The 19,437-nt window shown below is 47.7% G+C and overlaps 1 protein-coding gene across 3 annotated transcripts in view; it reads right to left on the bottom strand.

Moving 5' to 3' along the window:
* The window catches only part of IQGAP3 (IQ motif containing GTPase activating protein 3), a 98,966-nt gene that overhangs the window by 55,843 nt on the left and 23,686 nt on the right, over window positions 1-19,437 (bottom strand). For all 3 annotated transcript variants that reach the window (XM_061605840.1, XM_061605838.1, XM_061605839.1), the window contains exons 2-13: window positions 18,505-18,592; window positions 16,330-16,486; window positions 15,607-15,684; window positions 15,212-15,288; window positions 13,539-13,606; window positions 13,250-13,363; window positions 12,903-13,081; window positions 11,311-11,398; window positions 8,751-8,914; window positions 8,178-8,265; window positions 6,171-6,334; window positions 4,817-4,977 (exon numbers count right to left, since the gene is read on the bottom strand). In XM_061605840.1, coding sequence (XP_061461824.1) covers window positions 4,817-4,977; window positions 6,171-6,334; window positions 8,178-8,265; window positions 8,751-8,914; window positions 11,311-11,398; window positions 12,903-13,081; window positions 13,250-13,363; window positions 13,539-13,606; window positions 15,212-15,288; window positions 15,607-15,684; window positions 16,330-16,486; window positions 18,505-18,569 — 1,403 coding nt within the window. In that variant the 5' untranslated portion in view covers window positions 18,570-18,592. The remainder of the gene's footprint in view (window positions 1-4,816; window positions 4,978-6,170; window positions 6,335-8,177; window positions 8,266-8,750; window positions 8,915-11,310; window positions 11,399-12,902; window positions 13,082-13,249; window positions 13,364-13,538; window positions 13,607-15,211; window positions 15,289-15,606; window positions 15,685-16,329; window positions 16,487-18,504; window positions 18,593-19,437) is intronic.

Raw genomic sequence — 19,437 nt, 5'->3', positions numbered from 1 at the left:
CTGAGTCCCAGTGAGTCTAAACCCAACCAGGTAGTGATCTGTCCATGACAACGGAACTACAGAAAGTTCCTCCACACCAAGATCACCATCATCCCATCCAACACAGAAAACAAGTTCCAAAGTGTGACCAGCGACATGAGTGGGGCCAGATAATACTTGGGACAGACCCATGGTTGCCATGGAGGCCATGAAATCCTGAGCCACTCCTGACAGAGCAGTCTCAGCATGGATGTTGAAGTCAGCCAATACCACAAGCCGAGGGGACTCCAACACCAACACCAAGACTACCCCAGCTAGCTCAGGAAGGGAGACTGTTGAGCAGTGGGGTGGGCGGTACACCAACAGGATCCCTATTCTGTCCTGGCCACCCAACCTCAAATATACACATTCGAACCCCGAAGACTGTGGGAGAGGGCACCTGGTCAGGGGGATGGCATCACGATAGACTACTGCAACTCCACCTCCCCGTCCCCCCGGTCTCGCCTGCTGCTGCACAGAGAAACCTGGTGGGCAAAGCTGGGAGAGATTAACAATAAGGGATGCTAAAAAAGAATTTGAGGAGCACATTGCTAAGAACATAAAAACCAACAACAAAAAATTATATAAATACATTCAAAGCAGGAGACCATCTAAGGAGGTGATTGGACCCTTGGATGATAAGGGAGTCAAAGGTGTACTAAAGAACGATAAGGAGATTGCAGAGAAGCTAAATGAATTCTTTGCATCTGTCTTCACAGTGGAAGATATAGGGCAGATCCCTGAACCTGAACTAACATTTGCAGGAAGGGATTCTGAGGAACTGAGACAAATAGTGGTAACGAGAGAGGAAGTTCTCGGCTTAATAGACAATATAAAAACTGACAAATCACCGGGCCTGGATGGCATCCACCCGAGAGATTAACTAAGCACATAGAAGAACAAACCTTGCTGAAGCAGAGCCAGCATGGCTTCTGCAAGGGAAAGTCCTGTCTCAGTAACCTATTAGAATTCTTTGAGAGTGTCAACAAGCATATAGATAGAGGTGATCCAGTAGACATAGTGAACTTAGACTTTCAAAAAGCGTTTGACAAGGTACCTCACCAAAGGCTTCTGAGGAAGCTTAGCAGTCATGGAATAAGAGGAGAGGTCCTCTTGTGGATAAGGAATTGGTTAAGAAGCAGAAAGCAGAGAGTAGGAATAAATGGACAGTTCTCCCAATGGGGGACTGTAGAAAGTGGAATCCCTCAAGGATCGGTATTGGGACCTGTACTTTTCAACTTGTTCATTAATGACCTAGAATTAGGAGTGAGCAGTGAAGTGGCCAAGTTTGGTGACGATACTAAATTGTTCAGGGTTGTTAAAACAAAAAGGGATTGCGAAGAGCTCCAAAAAGACCTCTCCAAACTGAGTGAATGGATGGAAAAATGGCAAATGCCATTCAATATAAACAAGTGTAAAATTATGCATATTGGAGCAAAAAATCTGAATTTCGCATATACGCTCATGGGGTCTGAACTGGCGGTGACCGACCAGGAGAGAGACCTCGGGGTTGTAGTGGACAGCACGATGAAAATGTTGACCCAGTGTGCGGCAGCTGTGAAAAAGGCAAATTCCATGCTAGCGATAATTAGGAAAGGTATTGAAAATAAAACAGCCGATATCATAATGCCATTGTATAAATCTATGGTGCGGCTGCATTTGGAATACTGTGTACAGTTCTGGTCGCCTCATCTCAAAAAGGATATTATAGAGTTGGAAAAGGTTCAGAGGAGGGCAACCAGAATGATCAAGGGGATGGAGCGACTCCCTTACGAGGAAAGGTTGCAGCATTTGGGGCTTTTTAGTTTAGAGAAAAGGCGGGTCAGAGGAGACATGATAGAAGTGTATAAAATTATGCATGGCATTGAGAAAGTAGATAGAGAAAAGTTATTCTCCCTCTCTCATAATACTGGAACTCGCGGACATTCAAAGAAGCTGAATGTTGAAAGATTCAGGACAGACAAAAGGAAGTACTTCTTTAATCAGCACATAGTTAATCTATGGAATTTGCTCCCACAAGATGCAGTAATGGCCACCAGCTTGGATGGCTTTAAAAGAAGATTAGACAAATTCATGGAGGACAGGGCTATCAATGGCTACTAGCCGTGATGGCTGTGCTCTGCCACCCTAGTCAGAGGCAGCATGCTTCTGAAAACCAGTTGCCAAAAGCCTCAGGAGGGGAGAGTGTCCTTGCGCTCAGGTCCTGCTTGCGGGCTTCCCCCAGGCACCTGGTTGGCCACTGTGAGAACAGGATGCTGGACTAGATGGGCCACTGACCTGATCCAGCAGGCTCTCCTTATGTTCTTATGTTGTTTTTCAGGACAAGTTTTTTGGGTATGAAAAGTGGTGCAACTAAACAGTGTTTTTAGACAAAATGTAGGAATTCATAACTAATAAATAATAAATAAATTCAATGCAAAACCTTGTGCCATGAAGACCATGCACCTTTTCCTTTTGGCTCTCATTGACCTGACTCATGTGCAACACTAAGCCAAAGCATGGTTTAGTATGCATATTCAAGTTTCCAGAGGGAAAATGAAGTCATTGCAACGCTGTCCTGGTCAACCTGGTGCTGTGCTACCTGGGGCTAAGCCATGGTTTAGTTTAGCATATTGTTCAAACCCAGACTCACGGTTTGTTTCACTCCAGAGAAGCCATAAGCTAAACCAAGGTTTGTTCTGAATTAGATAGCAGGATGCTAGATACAAATTGTGCTGGCTAAGATTTTTAAAACCCCACGTATCTTAGGACCAAGTTACACAAAGGATAGTCTGCGCCTGTCTGTACTTCCAAGATCTTCACCAGAGGCCACACTTTTGCATTCTGAGATGCAGTGGGTGGTCATCAATAATGTCTCCTGAGCATAAAATGCTCTTCTGTGAGATGCTCACCTGACACTGACACCTTAGTTGCATTTTGGCACCGGAACAAAACAGTTTTCTCCTCCTTCCCAAGGACTTTTAATCTAAAATGCTCAACTGTTGTAAAATTCCTACATTACTCTGTTTTAGATTTCAGATGCCACTGCTTTTAGTTTACATTTTAAAATACCATAAATGTAATATACTTTTTTAATTTTGTATTGTTTAAGTCATTCTGGGGATATATTTGAAGGATCAGATATAAATTTTTAATAGTAAAAAACCAACCAACAAACAGGGAAAAAGGTCATCCCTCTTGTGAGTCTGAGTTTCCCAGGGGGTGGAGAAGTCTCTAGTGGGCTGCATTTGGAGCCACAATGCTGGACTCGATTGACCTTTGGTATAATCCAAAACTGCCATTCCCATGCTCTTATAAAGACTTTTAGACCTGCTCCCCATAAAGTAATCTATCAGCAGTTATGATAATCATCCTTCTATCCTTCTTCTATCATAGAATCATAGAGTTGGAAGGGGCCTTGTAGGCCATCGAGTCCAACCCCCTGCTCACAGCAGGAAATCCACAGCTAGAGCATCTCCCGCAGATAGCTGTCCAGCCTCTGCTTGAAGACATCCAGCGAAGGGGATCCCACCACCTCCCTAGGCAGTCGGTTCCATTGCCAAACTGCCCTTACTGTCAAGAAGTTCCTTCTAATTTCCAATCTGAATCTACGCTCCTGCAACTTAAAACCATTAGACCTAGTCCTACCCTCTGGGGCAGCAGTGAACAAATCTGTACCCTCCTCTATGTGACAGCCCTTCAGGTGCTTAAAGAGTGTAATCATGTCACCCCTCAGCCTTCTCTTCACCAGACTGAACATGACAAGTTCCTTCAACCTTTCCTCATAAGACTTGGTCTCCATACCGGCTATCATCCTTGTCACCCTCCTCTGAACCCGCTCTAACTTGTCTATATCTTTCTTAAAATGAGGCGCCCAGAACTGAACGCAGTATTCCAGATGAGGCCTGACTAATGCAGAATATAGTGGGACTATCATCCCTCTAATAGCAATTTCAGGTGGTTGAGTGTCAATAGCATTGGAACCGATACACAGAAAGTGAAAAACAATATTTTAATAAAACACACCACAACTCCCCCTTCCCCCCAAAAAACCAGCCCAATGAGTATCACCTCAGGCCGAATACTGAGCGTCAGTTGAAAGGGAAAAAGGGGAAACTGAGAATGGGGAAGTGGATTGGCCTGCTGAAGTCCATTACAGTAACCCAGAGGCCAGAACAGAACAGAAGCAGTCTTGTTGATGGGTGAAGATATACTGCAACAATGTGTTGCAGGTTCTTCTTGTGCATCAGGATAGCTCAATTGAACCTCCACTTTCAGAGGCAGTGTATCCAGCTATCAGATACTGACAAAAAAGGCAGAGAAAAACTGGCATACTCACATCCCGCCCAGCATATTCACATGACGGCAGGGTGTGTGTGTCTGGTTGGCCCCTGTTGGAATCCAGGACTGAACGCACCTTCACTGTGATCAAATAGACCTTCAGTGTGATCTCATGAGTGATCGCAGGTTAAAGACAGCGGAGAGAGCTCAAATTGCCACAGACACGTTTTCCCTGTGAAGTCAACTCGTGCCTCGAATCAAACACAGCATGTTTAAGCAGTGGAAAGTGACACAACTTGCCAAGTGTGAGCAAGCACTGGTTGTAATAATAGTTGGCAGCACAGAATCCTAAACCCTCTGGATCCAGAGAGGAGGAGAAATGAATGGCTTTTGGTTGCACCAGATCAGGCAACCTCTGCAGTTTGCAACATTCTGAGACTCAACCAATGATTCTGAAAACAGGACTTAGCTTCTTACAGCCTAAGCTTTCTGGCCTTGGCAAGGGAGCGAGGAGGAGAGATTTGGAGCATTGGCTTACCGCCGTGCATTGCTCTCTTCTGTCTCTGACAGGCCCAAAGCAGGGCTGATCAGGCTCCTCCAGAAGCTGGAGGCATCTCCATCGTCAAGGGCTTGGTTGACCAGCGCCACTGCCGACAGCATCTCCATGGCAACAAACAGCTCCTCTTGAACTAGCTCACCCTGCCAGACAAAAATAGGAGATTCACAGAGGATTAAAAGTAACCGTTGTTGGGGCTGTTTTTTTTTTTTAAAGCTCTGTGTGTTTGATGAAATTGTTTGATGGGGGAACCCAATGCGAGTCTAGCTAGAGCTTATGAGCTGGCAGCTGCCCCCAACCCCATTTCCATGAAGTTCTACAAACTCCATCCCAACATGCTGTAAGCGTCTCTGCATGCCCAGCACAAGCAAACACACCGCATTCTGCAGCCACAATATAAAAACTCCACAGCAAGAAAACTCAATTCTGCAACCTGTCTTATTTTTCATAATTTTATTCTGCAATTTTTTATTTTGTTTTACTATTTTGAATAATTTTTAAAGCTTTCTCATCAGGAAGGTCAAGGGGGCAACACACCAAAATGCAGTTGCCAACAAATTGGGGGGGGGGGCGCAGAGAGGGAAGGAGAGAACCTTTTTTTTAACCACTTCTTAGATAGAGATTTCAGCCAGCATTGACTGCCCACACTCTCTGCATGCCCATTTTCATAGACGTAACGACTAGACTCTATAAAAAAAATCCAAGATTTGCGCACTGCCACATTCTGTGGTTGTTTGCTGATGTCCTGTGCAATGACATTTGCCACCTATCAGGGATGCTTTAAGTTGGATTCCTGCACTGAGCTTGGGGTTAGACTCAATGGCCTTATAGGCCCCTCCCAACTCTACTATGTTATGATTCCATAATGGTGCACACACAGCCCCTGTATATAAGAAAATGCAGCAGCCAACCCCAGGAGCAGCAGAACAAAAAGGGTATGAGGCACTAAAAGTAAAGGTGTCCCCGCACTTATAGTGCGAGTCGTTTCCGACCCTGACGTCTTGCGACGTTTTCAAGGCAGACCTTATATATGGGGGTGGGATTGCCAGTTCCTTCCCTGGCCTTTCTTTACCCCCCAGCGTATGCCGGGTACTCATTTTACCGACCACGGATGGATGGAAGGCTGAGTAGACCTCGACCCCTTTTACTGGAGATTCGACTTCCTCCTTCTGTTGGAATCGAACTCCGGCCGTGAGCAGAGCTTCGGCTGCGTTACCGCCGCTTACCACTCTGCGCCACGGAGGATCTTATGAGGCACTAGCAGGAGGAAAAAAGAGGCTCTGCAATTTTGAAGAGGGTCACGATCCACCAGATAGACCCTTGACCCTGCACTCACCTGGGGATGCTGCCGCTGAAGAGCAGACAGTTCTCGCTGGTATAGCTCTGCAGCAAAGAGGAAGACATCTGGCAGCTGAGCCGCGGGGTTCGCCAGGGCGCGCACCGTCTCTTCCGCCACCCCTTTCCGAATGAAGGTGTTGATGCGGCTTACGGCCTGCATCACTGTGCATTGGTGGGGCAGGTTTGGGGGGGATTGTAAAAAGAGAGAAAGAAGTTGGGGTGGGGAAGGGTCAGGAAAGAATAGGGAGAAAAAGACACACAGAACTGTCACCCCTGGAGGAACGCCCCCTTCCCGATCTTACAAAACCACCAAGAAGGTGCTTATCCTCTGAGCTATGCTGCTTCAGACTGCCAGCATGGTCCAACATTCCCCTACGAAATAATACTGCCGACATGTCGAAGTCTACCACGCCAGGGAGGAAGATAAGACTTAAGCACAAACTGTTAGCATAGCCTTCTTTCTTACCAGACATGTTAGATTTCCACAGGAAGGGACTTACAAAAGACAACAACAGGAGGAGGAGGAATATCTATTTATCAAGTCTCCAGAGTCTGTTATGGAGAGACTATGCAGAGATTCTCAGAGGTCTGAGCTGTTTGTGTGCCAGTGTGTGCATTTGCCTTAGTAGCAGGCTTTTACCCTGCATTAGGATCACTGAGACTTAAGACTTAGTAAAATAAGAAAAGCTACTTTATTTATAGAAATATATACTAGATAGGAAAGGCCTACCTAGTTCTAATTAACCAACTAAGTTGGATGTGCAGTGCCCAGAAGTGGGTCTTGCCTTCATGGCTCAGGAGAGAGAGCAAAGACGAAGATGTCTCCTCTCTCCTCAGACAGTTGAAGAAGACAAAGGAAGGAGGGGCAGGTCAGCTTCCCTAAGCATAATCAGTTTACAACGGAAGGAAGGAAGGTAGAGAGCAGCACAGGTAAAGGTAGGCAAGCCTAGCCAGTTGGAGGACCCTAGCTCTGCCTTCCTTCTGGGATACAAACAAAAGAACCCAGACAGGAGGTGCTCTTGCCCCCACTTCCAACGATGTCTGCCCATCGCCCAGACACAAGTTAAGTGCCTCCTCTGCCATTTCTGAGGACAATGCCTCCTCGGCCCAACCCAGCATACTTGCCCCCACACACACACTTTTAAGGCTCAGCTCAGACTGAGCCAGGCAAACCGATGGCCAGAACTCCAGTTGGCACAAGAATGCACTCAAACCCGCGTTTCTGCAGAGCAGAGGTTAAAAGACAGAACTGGGAATCAGGACATGAAGTGCTTTAAAGCATCTTAGAAACAGGGGTGGGGAGCCATTTTTCAGCGCAAGGGCCACATTCTCTCATGGCTGCCCCTCCAGGGCCTGCAGGCCAGTGGTGGGAAGGTAGGAGGCAAAAGAATGGGCGTGACTTTCTCCTTTGCACAGGGGGCTACTTTCCAGGGAAAGGGAGGGATCTGGAGAAAGTTCTATGCACCAGTTACAGAAACCTGGAGGGCCACCTTTGGCCCCAGGCCTGAAGTTCCCCACCCCTGCTAAAGCCAAGCAGGTGTGGCGTGGGTCAAGCAGGTCAACTCACCAGAGCTCCCCTCGAGTTCCAAGGAAGAAAGGCAAGATACTAATGAAATGAAGGCATTGGGCTGTCTCCATTCAAGTCCTACTCAGGGCAGGCTCACTGAAATTAATGAACGTAAGATAGTCATGTCATTAACTTCAATGGTTCTCCTCTGAGTAGGACTAGTTTGATTCCTGCACTGAGCAGGGGGTTGGACCTGATGGCCTTATAGGCCCCTTCCAACTCTACACAGCAATAAGAATTGTTCTGCATGTTACTAGTGAAGAGCCAGGAGGGCACACAGTCAATCCCCCCAAAGTGAATGGTCATTTCCCAAGAGACACAGGCAGACCTTTTGACACACAACTCACAGCACCCAGCTCCAGTGAAGAACTTTCAGCACAGCCCGGACATCCAGGCTGCTGCCCTGGATTCTAAATCCATGGGCACACCTCCACTCACCAGCACGTTCTTCATCTGCTCTCTCATTGGCCGTGTAAAGCCCAGCTTGGATTTCCTCTTTCTCAAGCAGGTCAACGTAGCCCACCGCCTGAAAAAAAGGAAGGAGAAAACAAAGGCTTTAGAACAACCTGACAGGGAGGGCGGTTGTCTGGTATGAAGAACACTGGCCGGTGGAACTCACTGCAACTGGATTGTTTAGGCATTGGCACAGAAGATCAACAATAGCCTGGCCTCTGCAACAGAACCAGAACAAGAGTGGGGAAAAGTTCACCAACAGCCATCCTGGCGCCCTCCAGCTGGGCTGACTGCAGCAAATGGGAGTTGTAGTCCAAAACTTCTGGAGGGCACCAGCTTGGCAAAGGCTGACAGCACAACATATGAGCTAATATCCCAGCCATTTGTGCTCCCAAAAGTGCTCCTTCCTAGGACACGGAGGAGCCCACAGGCCTCTTTAGAGACGAGTCTTCCACGCCAGATCGGCCACAATTGCCAAGAGAAGCCACCAGCCAGCAAGGCAAATGGTCCTGCCTGGCAGGTGCTCTCCTGCCTCACCTGCTCCCTCCCAGGGCTTACCAGTGCCTTCTGCTCCCGGTCAGCGCTCAGTTGATCCAGGTACCAGTCTGCATTCTCTCGCCGCAGGTTCCTCAAGGCCAGGGCAGGATCCTGCAAAGCGCAGTGCAGGCCCTGGGGATCCTGCTCCTCAAGGGCACCATCCACCAGCTCTAGAGCATCTTTCACTATATATATTTGAAATAAAAAGTTATAATGAGGGCTGCTAACGTATCTAAAAGATAAACACTTTTCCCTCCCTATGGGGGAGCCTCCTCTTTGTGGGCTGTCAGGGGCTTCAGGGCTGGAAAAGACAGGGGTTCCCAAACTGTGCTCCGTGGGCCACCAGAAGTCATCCAGCTTCAGTCAGGTGATCCACAGCATCTCTGTGGATCTGTGGTTGAAGGTCCATCACACTGAATATTCGTATTGGTTTTAAATTGTTTGTAAGTGTTTTATTTTTTATGTACACCGCCCAGAGAGCTTGCTATGGGCGGTATAAAAGTTCAATCAAATAAATAAATAAATAACTGTATTTTTATTGATTTTTTAATTCCTTATATTGTATTACAATTTGAATTCTATGGAATTACAGTTGCTCCAACAGGCAGAAAAATAATTAAGCGGTCCACCAAGACCCTCAAGCAATTTTGAAGTGGTCTGTGGGGAAAAAATGTTTGGGAACCCCTGCCCTAGCAAATTCCTGCCTGTCACAATGCAGGCCCCCCATGCACAATGTAAATTCATGTGTCATTAGACAAGTCCCAATTCAGTCCTGGAGCGCCTCTTTTGTGTGCAGAAAGTCCCAGGTTCATTCCTGGCATCTCCCATTAAAAACGGTCTGGGGAAGACCTCGCTCAATGGTCCTAATGGCATAAGGCACAGCTGGAAAACCTGTGGCCCTCCAGATGTTGCTGGACTCCAGCACCAATCCTCCCGACAACTGGCCGTGCTGGCTATTGGGAGTTGCAATCCAACAACATCTGGAGGGCCACAGACGGTCCTCACCGCTGGTATAAAGCAACTCTCTGTTTGGGAAGGATCCCTAGCTAACTAGTGGAGAATGTGCTTTGCATGCAAACATTTCCAAGTCCAGTCTCCAGCATCTCAGGCAGCAGCTGATAGGACAGACCGCTCTCTCTGCCCAGGACTGTCATATGTTCAGGTGTGATGCCAGAGAAATGCTTTAATTTGGATTCCTGCATTGAGCAGGGGGTTGGACTCCATGGCCTTATAGGCCTCTTCCAACTCTACGATTCTATGAATCCATGGAGCAAGGCAGCATTTGCAGATAGCTCCAAGTGAGCAACTTGCTCCAACAAAGGTTGAGAGCAGACTGGGCCTTTTAAAGTCTTTGCCCCCTTGTGGCTAATTTTAGATTCTCAAAGGGCCAACCCTATTTATTAGAGTTTGGTATATATAGCTGTGGAGTGCAGAAATGAATAGTCTGGGAAAACCGGTGGTTGAAAGAATAAAGAAACTTAGGGTTTATTACTCCTGGGAAATAAAGCCATTCTGAGTACAGACATACATGTGGCCATTATGGAGTCATGAGGTTAACTTTAACACTATCTAAGAAGAAAGAGGAAGGAAGGAAGTAAAGCCTGAGAAAAACAATCTGGTTAAAAGAATCAGCCAGGAAAGAATAGGTTGCCTTTCTGTCTATTGGCCCCCACTGGTTCAGGTTACGTCTTACCAGCATTGGTGCATTACTCCCAACAAAGATGGGCATGCCTCCTATGCTCCACAGCTTCCCTCCTGGCGCACTCCCTGCACTGCTGGACCAGGGAGGTAGTGTGTGAGGCACTGGGTTCCACAGGGGAAGTTGCCCATGAGGGTCTGGGCTCTGGTGCTCCAGGTACAGGCGGTTTTTCTCAAGGTTCATGGCCATCAGCCTCAGTGATCTCTCCATCTACAACAGCAGGCTCAGAGCTCTGCACCTGGTCTGGCTCCTTAGTGGGAGACTCTGCAGCCTCCGACTCAGAGTTTTGACTGCCGCTGGACTCTGAGGTCACAACAAGGACCTTGGATTGCTCTTTGCAATTAGAGCAGACAGCAAATGGCGGGGCAGAGCAACAGCCGGCAACAGCTAGTGGTTTTCTGGAAATGGGACTTTTCCCTAGGAAACCCCCAAAGGTGGCTAAGTTGCCAAAAGAAAGGAGGAAAGAAAAGATAAGCAGCTTCTGAGCCAAGAATGGGGAACTTGTGGCCCTCCAGATGTCAATGAACTACAACTCCCATCAGGCCAATTATCAATTATGATGGGTGTTTGCCCAGCAACCTCTGGAGCGCCTCAGGTCCCCTGTCCCTGTTTTAAACCATTGTTTGCCTGTTGGACATTTGGGAGGCTCAGATTACGGTTTGGGTTCTCAACTATGGTTAGGGCAAGGATGAGTAACCTGTGACCCCCTGACAGTCAGGGCTGGTGGGAATTGTAGTTCAGCAACATCTGGAGGGCCACAGGTTAGCCAATCCTGCATTAGGGCAAGCCATACTTAAGTGCAATATCTGGACTGAGCTGATGACTCTTCCACCTCCAGAACGGTTGCCAGGAGTAGAGCAGAGGTGCTGCTGTCTTGTTTACCGTTTGCGTTGTTGATATTGCCTTGTATCTCAGCCTGTGTTAGGCACTGATCATAAATGTCTTCACCATTAGGAATTTCTTGTAGGAGCTGAGTGCAGGGATGGCGGGGATAGAAAGAGAAAGACTATCAAGAACAAACTACAATGGCACAGTTTTGCCTTCTAAAAACTGTTCTATTTCTGATTGCACCAAGGAACGTTTCAAGCAGCCTTCGCCAACGTGGTGCCCCCCAGGAGGTTTTGAACTATCACTCCCATCAGCCCTGGGCAGCACAGACATTGATGGGAGTGGTACCCCAAAACCTCCGGAGGACACCAGGTTGAGAGGGATGAACCACAGAATCCACCAGACACGCGGGTTGTTGCCGCGGAATTGTTGCCGCAGTTGCTGAGGCCCACAGGGCTGCCCCCCACTGACTTCAAAGGTGGCAAGCATGATAAGGGAAGCTCCACCCCCCACCCCCAGAATATGAGGCAGAGTGTCGGGCTCCACCCCATGACCTTTTTGGGTTTCAGGGGAGCTCCAAGCACCTCAACAGCTCAGTCTGACATCACAGGCAGGATCCCACATCCCTCTCTTGCTCAGTCCTGAGGATGGGCCTCACCTCTGCAGTTGTTGGCCGGGGAGGGGGGCCCTAAGCCCTCAGCACTACCTCAGAGACATGACTCCATCCCCCACAGTGGAGGGCCAGGGTGGATGGCAAGGAGAAGCCCTGACTAGCTAACCAAGACTGAGGCCATTTGAAATGGGGGCAGGAGGGGCTGCCAGGTCTGGTCAGCCTGAATGTCTGTTTCCTCCTTCAGGTATATTTGGCTGTTTAAGCCTCACAGCTTGCAGAGGGGGGAGAAGATTGGGGTGTATTGTGGAAAGGAATGATGGAGGGTGCACCCTGATGAGAGCAGGGAGCTCAAGGGGTAGGAGCAACACAATTTCGCCCCACTTTTTATTATTTCTTTGCTTAATCTTCTTGTTATCTGCCTTCAAGTCAATTATGACTTATAGCGACGCCATGAATCAGCGACCTCCAGTAGCATCTGTTATAAACCACCCTGTTTAGATCTTGTAAGTTCAGGTCTGTGGCTTCCTTTATGGAATCAATCCATCTCTTGTTTGGCCTTCCTCTTTTTCTACTCCCTTCTGTTTTTCCCAGCATTATTGTCTTTTCTAGTGAATCGTGTCTTCTCATGATGTGTCCAAAGTATGATAACCTCCGTTTCATCATTTTAGCTTCTAGTGATAGTTCTGGTTTAATTTGTTTTAACACCCAATTATTTGTCTTTTTCGCAGTCCATGGTATCTGCAAAGCCCTCCTCCAATATCACATTTCAAATGAGTTGTTTATTCTACACTCATTTACAAACCACTTAATATTTAGACATCTCTAAGTACTCTACAGCATAACAATAAGAAATATCATTATTTGTTTATTAGATTTATATCCCACCTTCCTTCCAAATACAACATAAAACCAGGACTAGGAGGATAAAAACACCTTGGAGTGGTCTACAAATTACCTAAATAAAGCCAACCTGCCACCGCAGTTATTTAAACTGCATTATTGTGCCCACCTGTCCTCCAGCACCTTTGCTTACCTGGGTCTTGGCGTTCTTTGCTTTCTGCGCTTTGGCTCGGTACAGCACTTCCTGGTAGATGGCCCCAAGGCCCTCCCGAAGGCTTGCCAGCATGGCGTTGGGATTGTGCAGGGCCGAGAGAGTTTCCTCCACAACCCCTTGCTCCACTGCCTTGTTGATGGCAAGGACTGCAGCATGGACTAGGAGGTGCAAATAAAAATGAGAAGGCAAAGATATGAACATCCCACAGTATCATGGCACAGTTTCTGTCTCCTGAACCTGCTGGAGGAGACCTGCGACCCACCGCGGTAGCCCCTGAACAAGGTGGCTCTCCTGAATAGCCTCCACAGAGTTGCCTAGTCACCTACCTGCGGCCTCATCCACCGAGAGCTCGTTAGCAAGGATCCCGCCAATCTTGCTGAAGGATGGAAGCTGCAGACCGTATTTCTCCAGCTCACATCTCATGTGGTTTATTTCCTCATCTAGAATAGGACAGGGAAAGACAGAAAAGGCTCAATATGCCACGCCCAAGTAGCAGAAGCCTCCAGAGGTACAGCGGAAACAAGTGGGCACATCGGCTTCTCATCGTTCATTTGCTCAATAATTCACAGACTGGTTAAGTGTCAACAAGGGAAGTCCCTCAACTCTCCTACTTACCTGTGAAGTTGACTTTCCCATACAAATCCTGGATCTCAGGAGCCAGCCCAAGTTTGAACAGGTACAAACTAGGAGGAAAGACACAAAGATATGGGTTTGCTTAGGCCCCCATAGCAAACGAGGACCAACTGCCACAGCTCTGGATGTACCACAATGACTTGCATTGGAATTCATGGGGGGGGGATAGTTAGAACTCTAGTGGACTAGCAGCTTTTGAGGACTTAGTTTGCAAAGCTGACTTAAGCAATATTTTCCTCACCAAAGTCCATGACTATGTAATTTCTCACACACACACACAAAATACGCTACCCACTTACCCTCTCTCAGCCTAACTTCCCTTCTTAGACTGTTGGGAGGATAAAACTGGGGAGGGTGAGAGAAACCTATACCCTGTTCTGAGCTCTTTATGGGATAAAAAAACTGAGAGGGGCATAAGAAGTGTAAAAAATGCACAGAGTTTTACCTTTGAAAAGAAAAGGATAGAAGAGTTGTTGTTACTTAAGGTTTTATTGGCAGAGACACAAAATTTAGGATAACATAATATACCTACACACATCTCTTCCCAATAACTTCAAGAGAACATATCATATACAAGTTGGGTGGGGAACCTGTGAGGTGCATCCACTTGTTCTTGGACTAGAGTTCCCATCATCCCTGACCTCTGGCAGTGGCTGCTGCTAGGAGTTGGAGCCCATCAACACCTGAAGGGCCCCTATGGGTTCCCCACCCCTGGAGCTGGAGAAGAAACAGCTTCCTAATGATAACTGCCAAGCCCCATCAACGTAGCTTCACAGCACCTTTATCATATCCAAACAAAAGTGTTACACACAACACACACATGGTTTTGAAAAATGTTTTGAGAACAACTTATACTGATGTGGTGATCTGGGAGACTTCAAGGTTATACAGAAGCCTTCATTCTTTTCAGCACAGAGTTCTGTGTAATACAAAAGCTTGCACAGTTGTCTTCCAAGAGAACCTGCCTCAGTGGAAGAGGTCACTTGGTCTAAGTTTGAAGCTCTGGACCAATGAGGCAATAAAGTCCAAGAACATCTGAAAAGCCACGGGTTCCCCACCCCTGATGGAGTTCATACTTGGGACACTAATGAGTGGATTTCTAAAAAATGAGTGCCAGACTGCATCAGATTTGCACTTGAGATATATCAGCCACTAGGAAACTCAAAGAAGAAAGACAAACCAAGTGTTGCATTGGCAAAATTAGTGCCCAAAACATAATACTGTGTAGGAAGATTTGGGGGTAAAGACAATGGACTCAGGGTTGTCTTTGCCTGGCCTACACATGCAGCAGAATAAGGTACGGACAAGGTGGTATAGCCCTGAAGTGGCAAAAGGGACTGTACCATTTCACATTGCAAGTTGTGGATCACATTTTTAAATATACTCCCGTGTGTGGGGTAAATATCATGTATGCAAAAAGCGAGTGAATCAAGGAAAAAGGTTCTGGCCTGGTCCTATTGTGCTGGTTTTCTACTTGCGTGGAATTTTTCACATTCAGGAACACTCAAACCTGCAACTCCCCAATCTGCCATCCATAGTGGCATGGTCCACAGCACTTCCTCCAGATTACCACCTCATTCTGCCGCCTGCAAAGATGAAGCCCCAGACACGGAAGGAGAATAAGATTTAAAAAAATAAAAGTTACGCCCTCTCACCTTAAAGCATGAATACAATACACCACACGAGGCATGTTCTTCTTGTCGTAGATGTCTGTCGTTTCGGGATGAAAGATCTGTTGAAAACAGAAGATGTGGAAAGTGAAATGATGAACCCCAAAATATTGTACCGGGGCATCCTTACCTCCCCCAGCCTTCAGTGGCCCAAGTTTGACAGATGGGCCGGCTACACCTTTATCTGCCCCACACATCATATATGTGCATCAGGTCTAGTGCAAGTGGGTGTGACTTGGCCAAAACGGCTTCATGGGCCCATTGGGGAAGCCAGGCGACCTCATTAGGCATGGGGGGGGCAGAGGTTCCCCACTGTTGGATCTTCAAGAAGACCTTTTGAAGTCAACAACTACAAACAGAGGGCAACGTGAATCTGTTACCGTAGGCAATCCAATGCGGCTCATGGCGTCCCGCCATCGGTTGATGTTGTCTGTGTGACGGAAGTGTAGCCCACACGCCTTAAAAGAAACAGAGAAGCGCCTCAGTTGAGACAGCATCAGAACCGAAGGCACATTTCCACTCGCTGGGGCAAGGGGTGGGCTTCCCTCCCGGAAGTGTGACTAACACCAGCCTCCCTCCCAACCTTGGAGCTGCAGAGGGGGAGGCAGATCACAACCCCACTGCTGCACCCAGATCACTCCCTTGAGGCTGGAGGAGGGACGTGGCAGAAAGCTGGGGGTTGCCAGGGAGCCTTGGTGGGCAACGATAAGCCAAACACTTGAAGCCACCCTGTTCAGCTCCAGCCTTACAGCTGGAGGAAAACAAGAGATTGTCCCTGATCCTGCTGTGGAGTTGCAGCATGGGGAAGGCCAGGGCCCTGGCAATCCTACGTCTTCGCTTGGCTACCAAAGCCAGCAAGAAGCTGCAGACTCCTGGTTGAAATCGGAGCTGAAGCTGCCTGACACAGAGTCCAACCTTTGGTCCATCCAGACCAACCTTCACCAACCTGGTGACCTTCAGATGTGTTGGACTACAACTCCCACCAGGCCCAGCCAGCCAAAATGGCCGTGCTGGCTGTGGGCTGTTGGGAGTTAGGGTCCAAAACACCTGGAGGGCACCAGCTTGGGGAAGGCTGCCCCAGACTCTTGAAGCAAGGCACTCACCTTAAAACGGGCCTGGTCAAGATCATAAATCTTCCTCAAGGGACACACATCAGGTGCAAAGAAATGGCCGAGCTTGGCCAGGGTGACCCCGTTCCGCAAACTCTCCTCCAGCTCAGTTGTCAAGGTCAGGTCCTCCTTCAAGCAAGCCTCCATCCAGCTGGCACATGCAGAGAGAAATGGAAAGGGTGGCTTCCGCTTCCCCCATAGACACTGTTAGGAATGCTCTGGCTGATCCCCACTTTGAAAGAGTGGCAAAGCCCTGGAGTATTCTGGACTACATTTCCCACCCCACACAGCCCGTTTTCTGACTCATTGTGCCTTCCTAAGTACTGTGAGATGGGGACAAGCAGCAAGAACCATCTTTTGACACTTTTGGTGGAACGTGCAGACCCTGAATTAAATGGTATCTCATTTCTTGGCCGATTTCCCTCATGCCCAACAGAACAATCCCATCATTCAAATATAGCATTAGCAAGCAGAACTAGTTTTCTCAGCAAGAAATACATACACAACATGAGATCACCTCATACCCAGACCCCTCCTTTACAAAAGAGGGAACGTGTATTTAAGAGCAGGTCTTGAGACCCAAGAGGGCGATCTGAGCTTCTACATGTGTAACTACACTCTCATAGAACGCAGCGCAGGACTTCTGAGGAAGCTTAGCAGTCATGGAATAAGAGGAGAGGTCCTCTTGTGGATAAGAAATTGGTTAAGAAGCAGAAAGCAGAGAGTAGGAATCAACGGACAGTTCTCCCAATGGAGGGCTGTAGAAAGTGGAGTCCCTCAAGGATCGGTATTGGGACCTGTACTTTTCAACTTAAGAACATAAGAACATAAGAAGAGCCTGCTGGATCAGGCCAGTGGCCCATCTAGTCCAGCATCCTGTTCTCACAGTGGCCAACCAGGTGCCTGGGGGAAGCCCTCAAGCAGGACCCGAGTGCAAGGACACTCTCCCCTCCTGAGGCTTCCGGCAACTGGTTTTCAGAAGCATGCTGCCTCTGACTAGGGTGGCAGAGCACAGCCATCACGGCTAGTAGCCATTGATAGCCCTGTCCTCCATGAATTTGTCTAATCTTCTTTTAAAGCCATCCAAGCTGGTGGCCATTACTGCATCTTGTGGGAGCAAATTCCATAGTTTAACTATGCGCTGAGTAAAGAAGTACTTCCTTTTGTCTGTCCTGAATCTTCCAACATTCAGCTTCTTTGAATGTCCACGAGTTCTAGTATTATGAGAGAGGGAGGACTTTTCTCTATCCACTTTCTCAATGCCATGCATAATTTTATACACTTCTATCATGTCTCCTCTGACCCACCTTTTCTCTAAACTAAAAAGCCCCAAATGCTGCAACCTTTCCTCGTAAGGGAGTCGCTCCATCCCCTTGATCATTCTGGTTGCCCTCTTCTGAACCTTTTCCAACTCTATAATATCCTTTTTGAGATGAGGCGACCAGAACTGTACACAGTATTCCAAATGCGGCCGCACCATAGATTTATACAACGGCATTATGATATCGGCTGTTTTATTTTCAATACCTTTCCTAATTATCGCTAGCATGGAATTTTCCTTTTTCACAGCTGCCGTACACTGGGTCGACATTTTCATCGTGCTGTCCACTACAACTCCGAGGTCTCTCTCCTGGTCGGTCACCGCCAGTTCAGACCCCATGAGCGTATATGTGAAATTCAGATTTTTTGCTCCAATATGCATAATTTTACACTTGTAAAATTGAATTGCATTTGCCATTTTTCCGCCCATTCACTCAGTTTGGAGAGGTCTTTTTGGAGCTCTTCGCAATCCCTTTTTGTTTTAACAACCCTGAACAATTTAGTGTCGTAAGCAAACTTGGCCACTTCACTGTTCACTCCTAATTCTAGGTCATTAATGAACAAGCATTGATATAGTGAGCATAACGGAGACCTGGTGGAATGGAGAAAACCAGTGGGATACGGTTATCCCTGGATATAAACTATATCGGAAGGACAGGGAAGGACGTGTTGGTGGCAGCCCTTCAAATGTTTTGTACTATAATTCTTCCCATCAGCCTCAGAATTATACGGTCATGCCAGCTGGGACGATAGGAGTTGTAGTCCAAAACATCAGAAGGGCATCAAGTTGGCAAAGACTGACCTAGGCACGCTTAGACCCTCAACTGACAACGGCAATTGTGCTCTCACCGTTTGGCTTCCTCTAAGTGACAGAGATACTGGTAGGCAATGTTCTGGCGCCGTCTCTCATCCATCTCATCCGCTGTAAGGCGCTCATCTGGGGAAAACAAACAAAACCCGTGCAATTAAGACAGGGGCGTATGACTCACCCATGGAGACAGAACACAAAGCGACAATGCAGCTTGAACTTCCATCTTGCCTCTCTCGTGGTCTTCAGCATCAACATGAGACCGCTGGGAAAGCAAAGTGGCTTGGGGGGTTCTCAAAATGCCTCCCCCCACACACACCATGTTCCCATCTTCCAACCCTGGAGGGGCTGTGGAAGACTAAAGGGAGTCTTGGATCACTTGAGGGTGAACAAACTGAAGCTTCATCCACACAGGGTGGGAGGACCGATGGTCGGGGCTTTGTGTGAATTAGAAGCAGGTTTTGGACAAGGCTGCGTTCCCCCTGCAGAAAGAGAGCGTTTGGGAGTACTCCGAAATCCAGCCCAGCTTCTGGATGGCCAAGAGGGCTTTCGACCAGCTTGGCCTCATATGCCAGCCCAGCATTTGTCTGTCTGTTATATCATCTCCCACCCTTCCTCCCAGTCGAAGCCCAGGGTGTTGCTCTTTCTTTCGGAAGCCTCAAGCATTCGTCACCAGATTAGACTACTGTAACACACTGCCGTACCACTCTAACAGGACGTTTTTCCTGATGTTCAGACAAAATCTGGCTTCCTGTAACTTGAGCCCATTATTCCTGCACTCTGGGATGATCAAGAAGAGATCCTGGCCCTTCTCCTTGTGGGAACCTTTTAAGTACTTGAAAAGTGCAATCATACCTCCCCTCAGTCTTCTCTTTCTAAAGCTAAACATGGCCAGTTCTTCCATGGCTTTGTTTCCAGTCCCCTGACCATCCCTGTTGCCTTCCTCTGAACCTGTTCCGGTTTGTCTGCATCCT

This window comes from Rhineura floridana, chromosome 22 (assembly GCF_030035675.1).
Source record: "Rhineura floridana isolate rRhiFlo1 chromosome 22, rRhiFlo1.hap2, whole genome shotgun sequence".
In the NCBI taxonomy this organism is placed as follows: Eukaryota; Metazoa; Chordata; class Lepidosauria; order Squamata; family Rhineuridae; genus Rhineura; species Rhineura floridana.
Note: the sequence above shows the minus strand (reverse complement) of the source record. Positions and strands in the feature narration are given on the sequence as shown.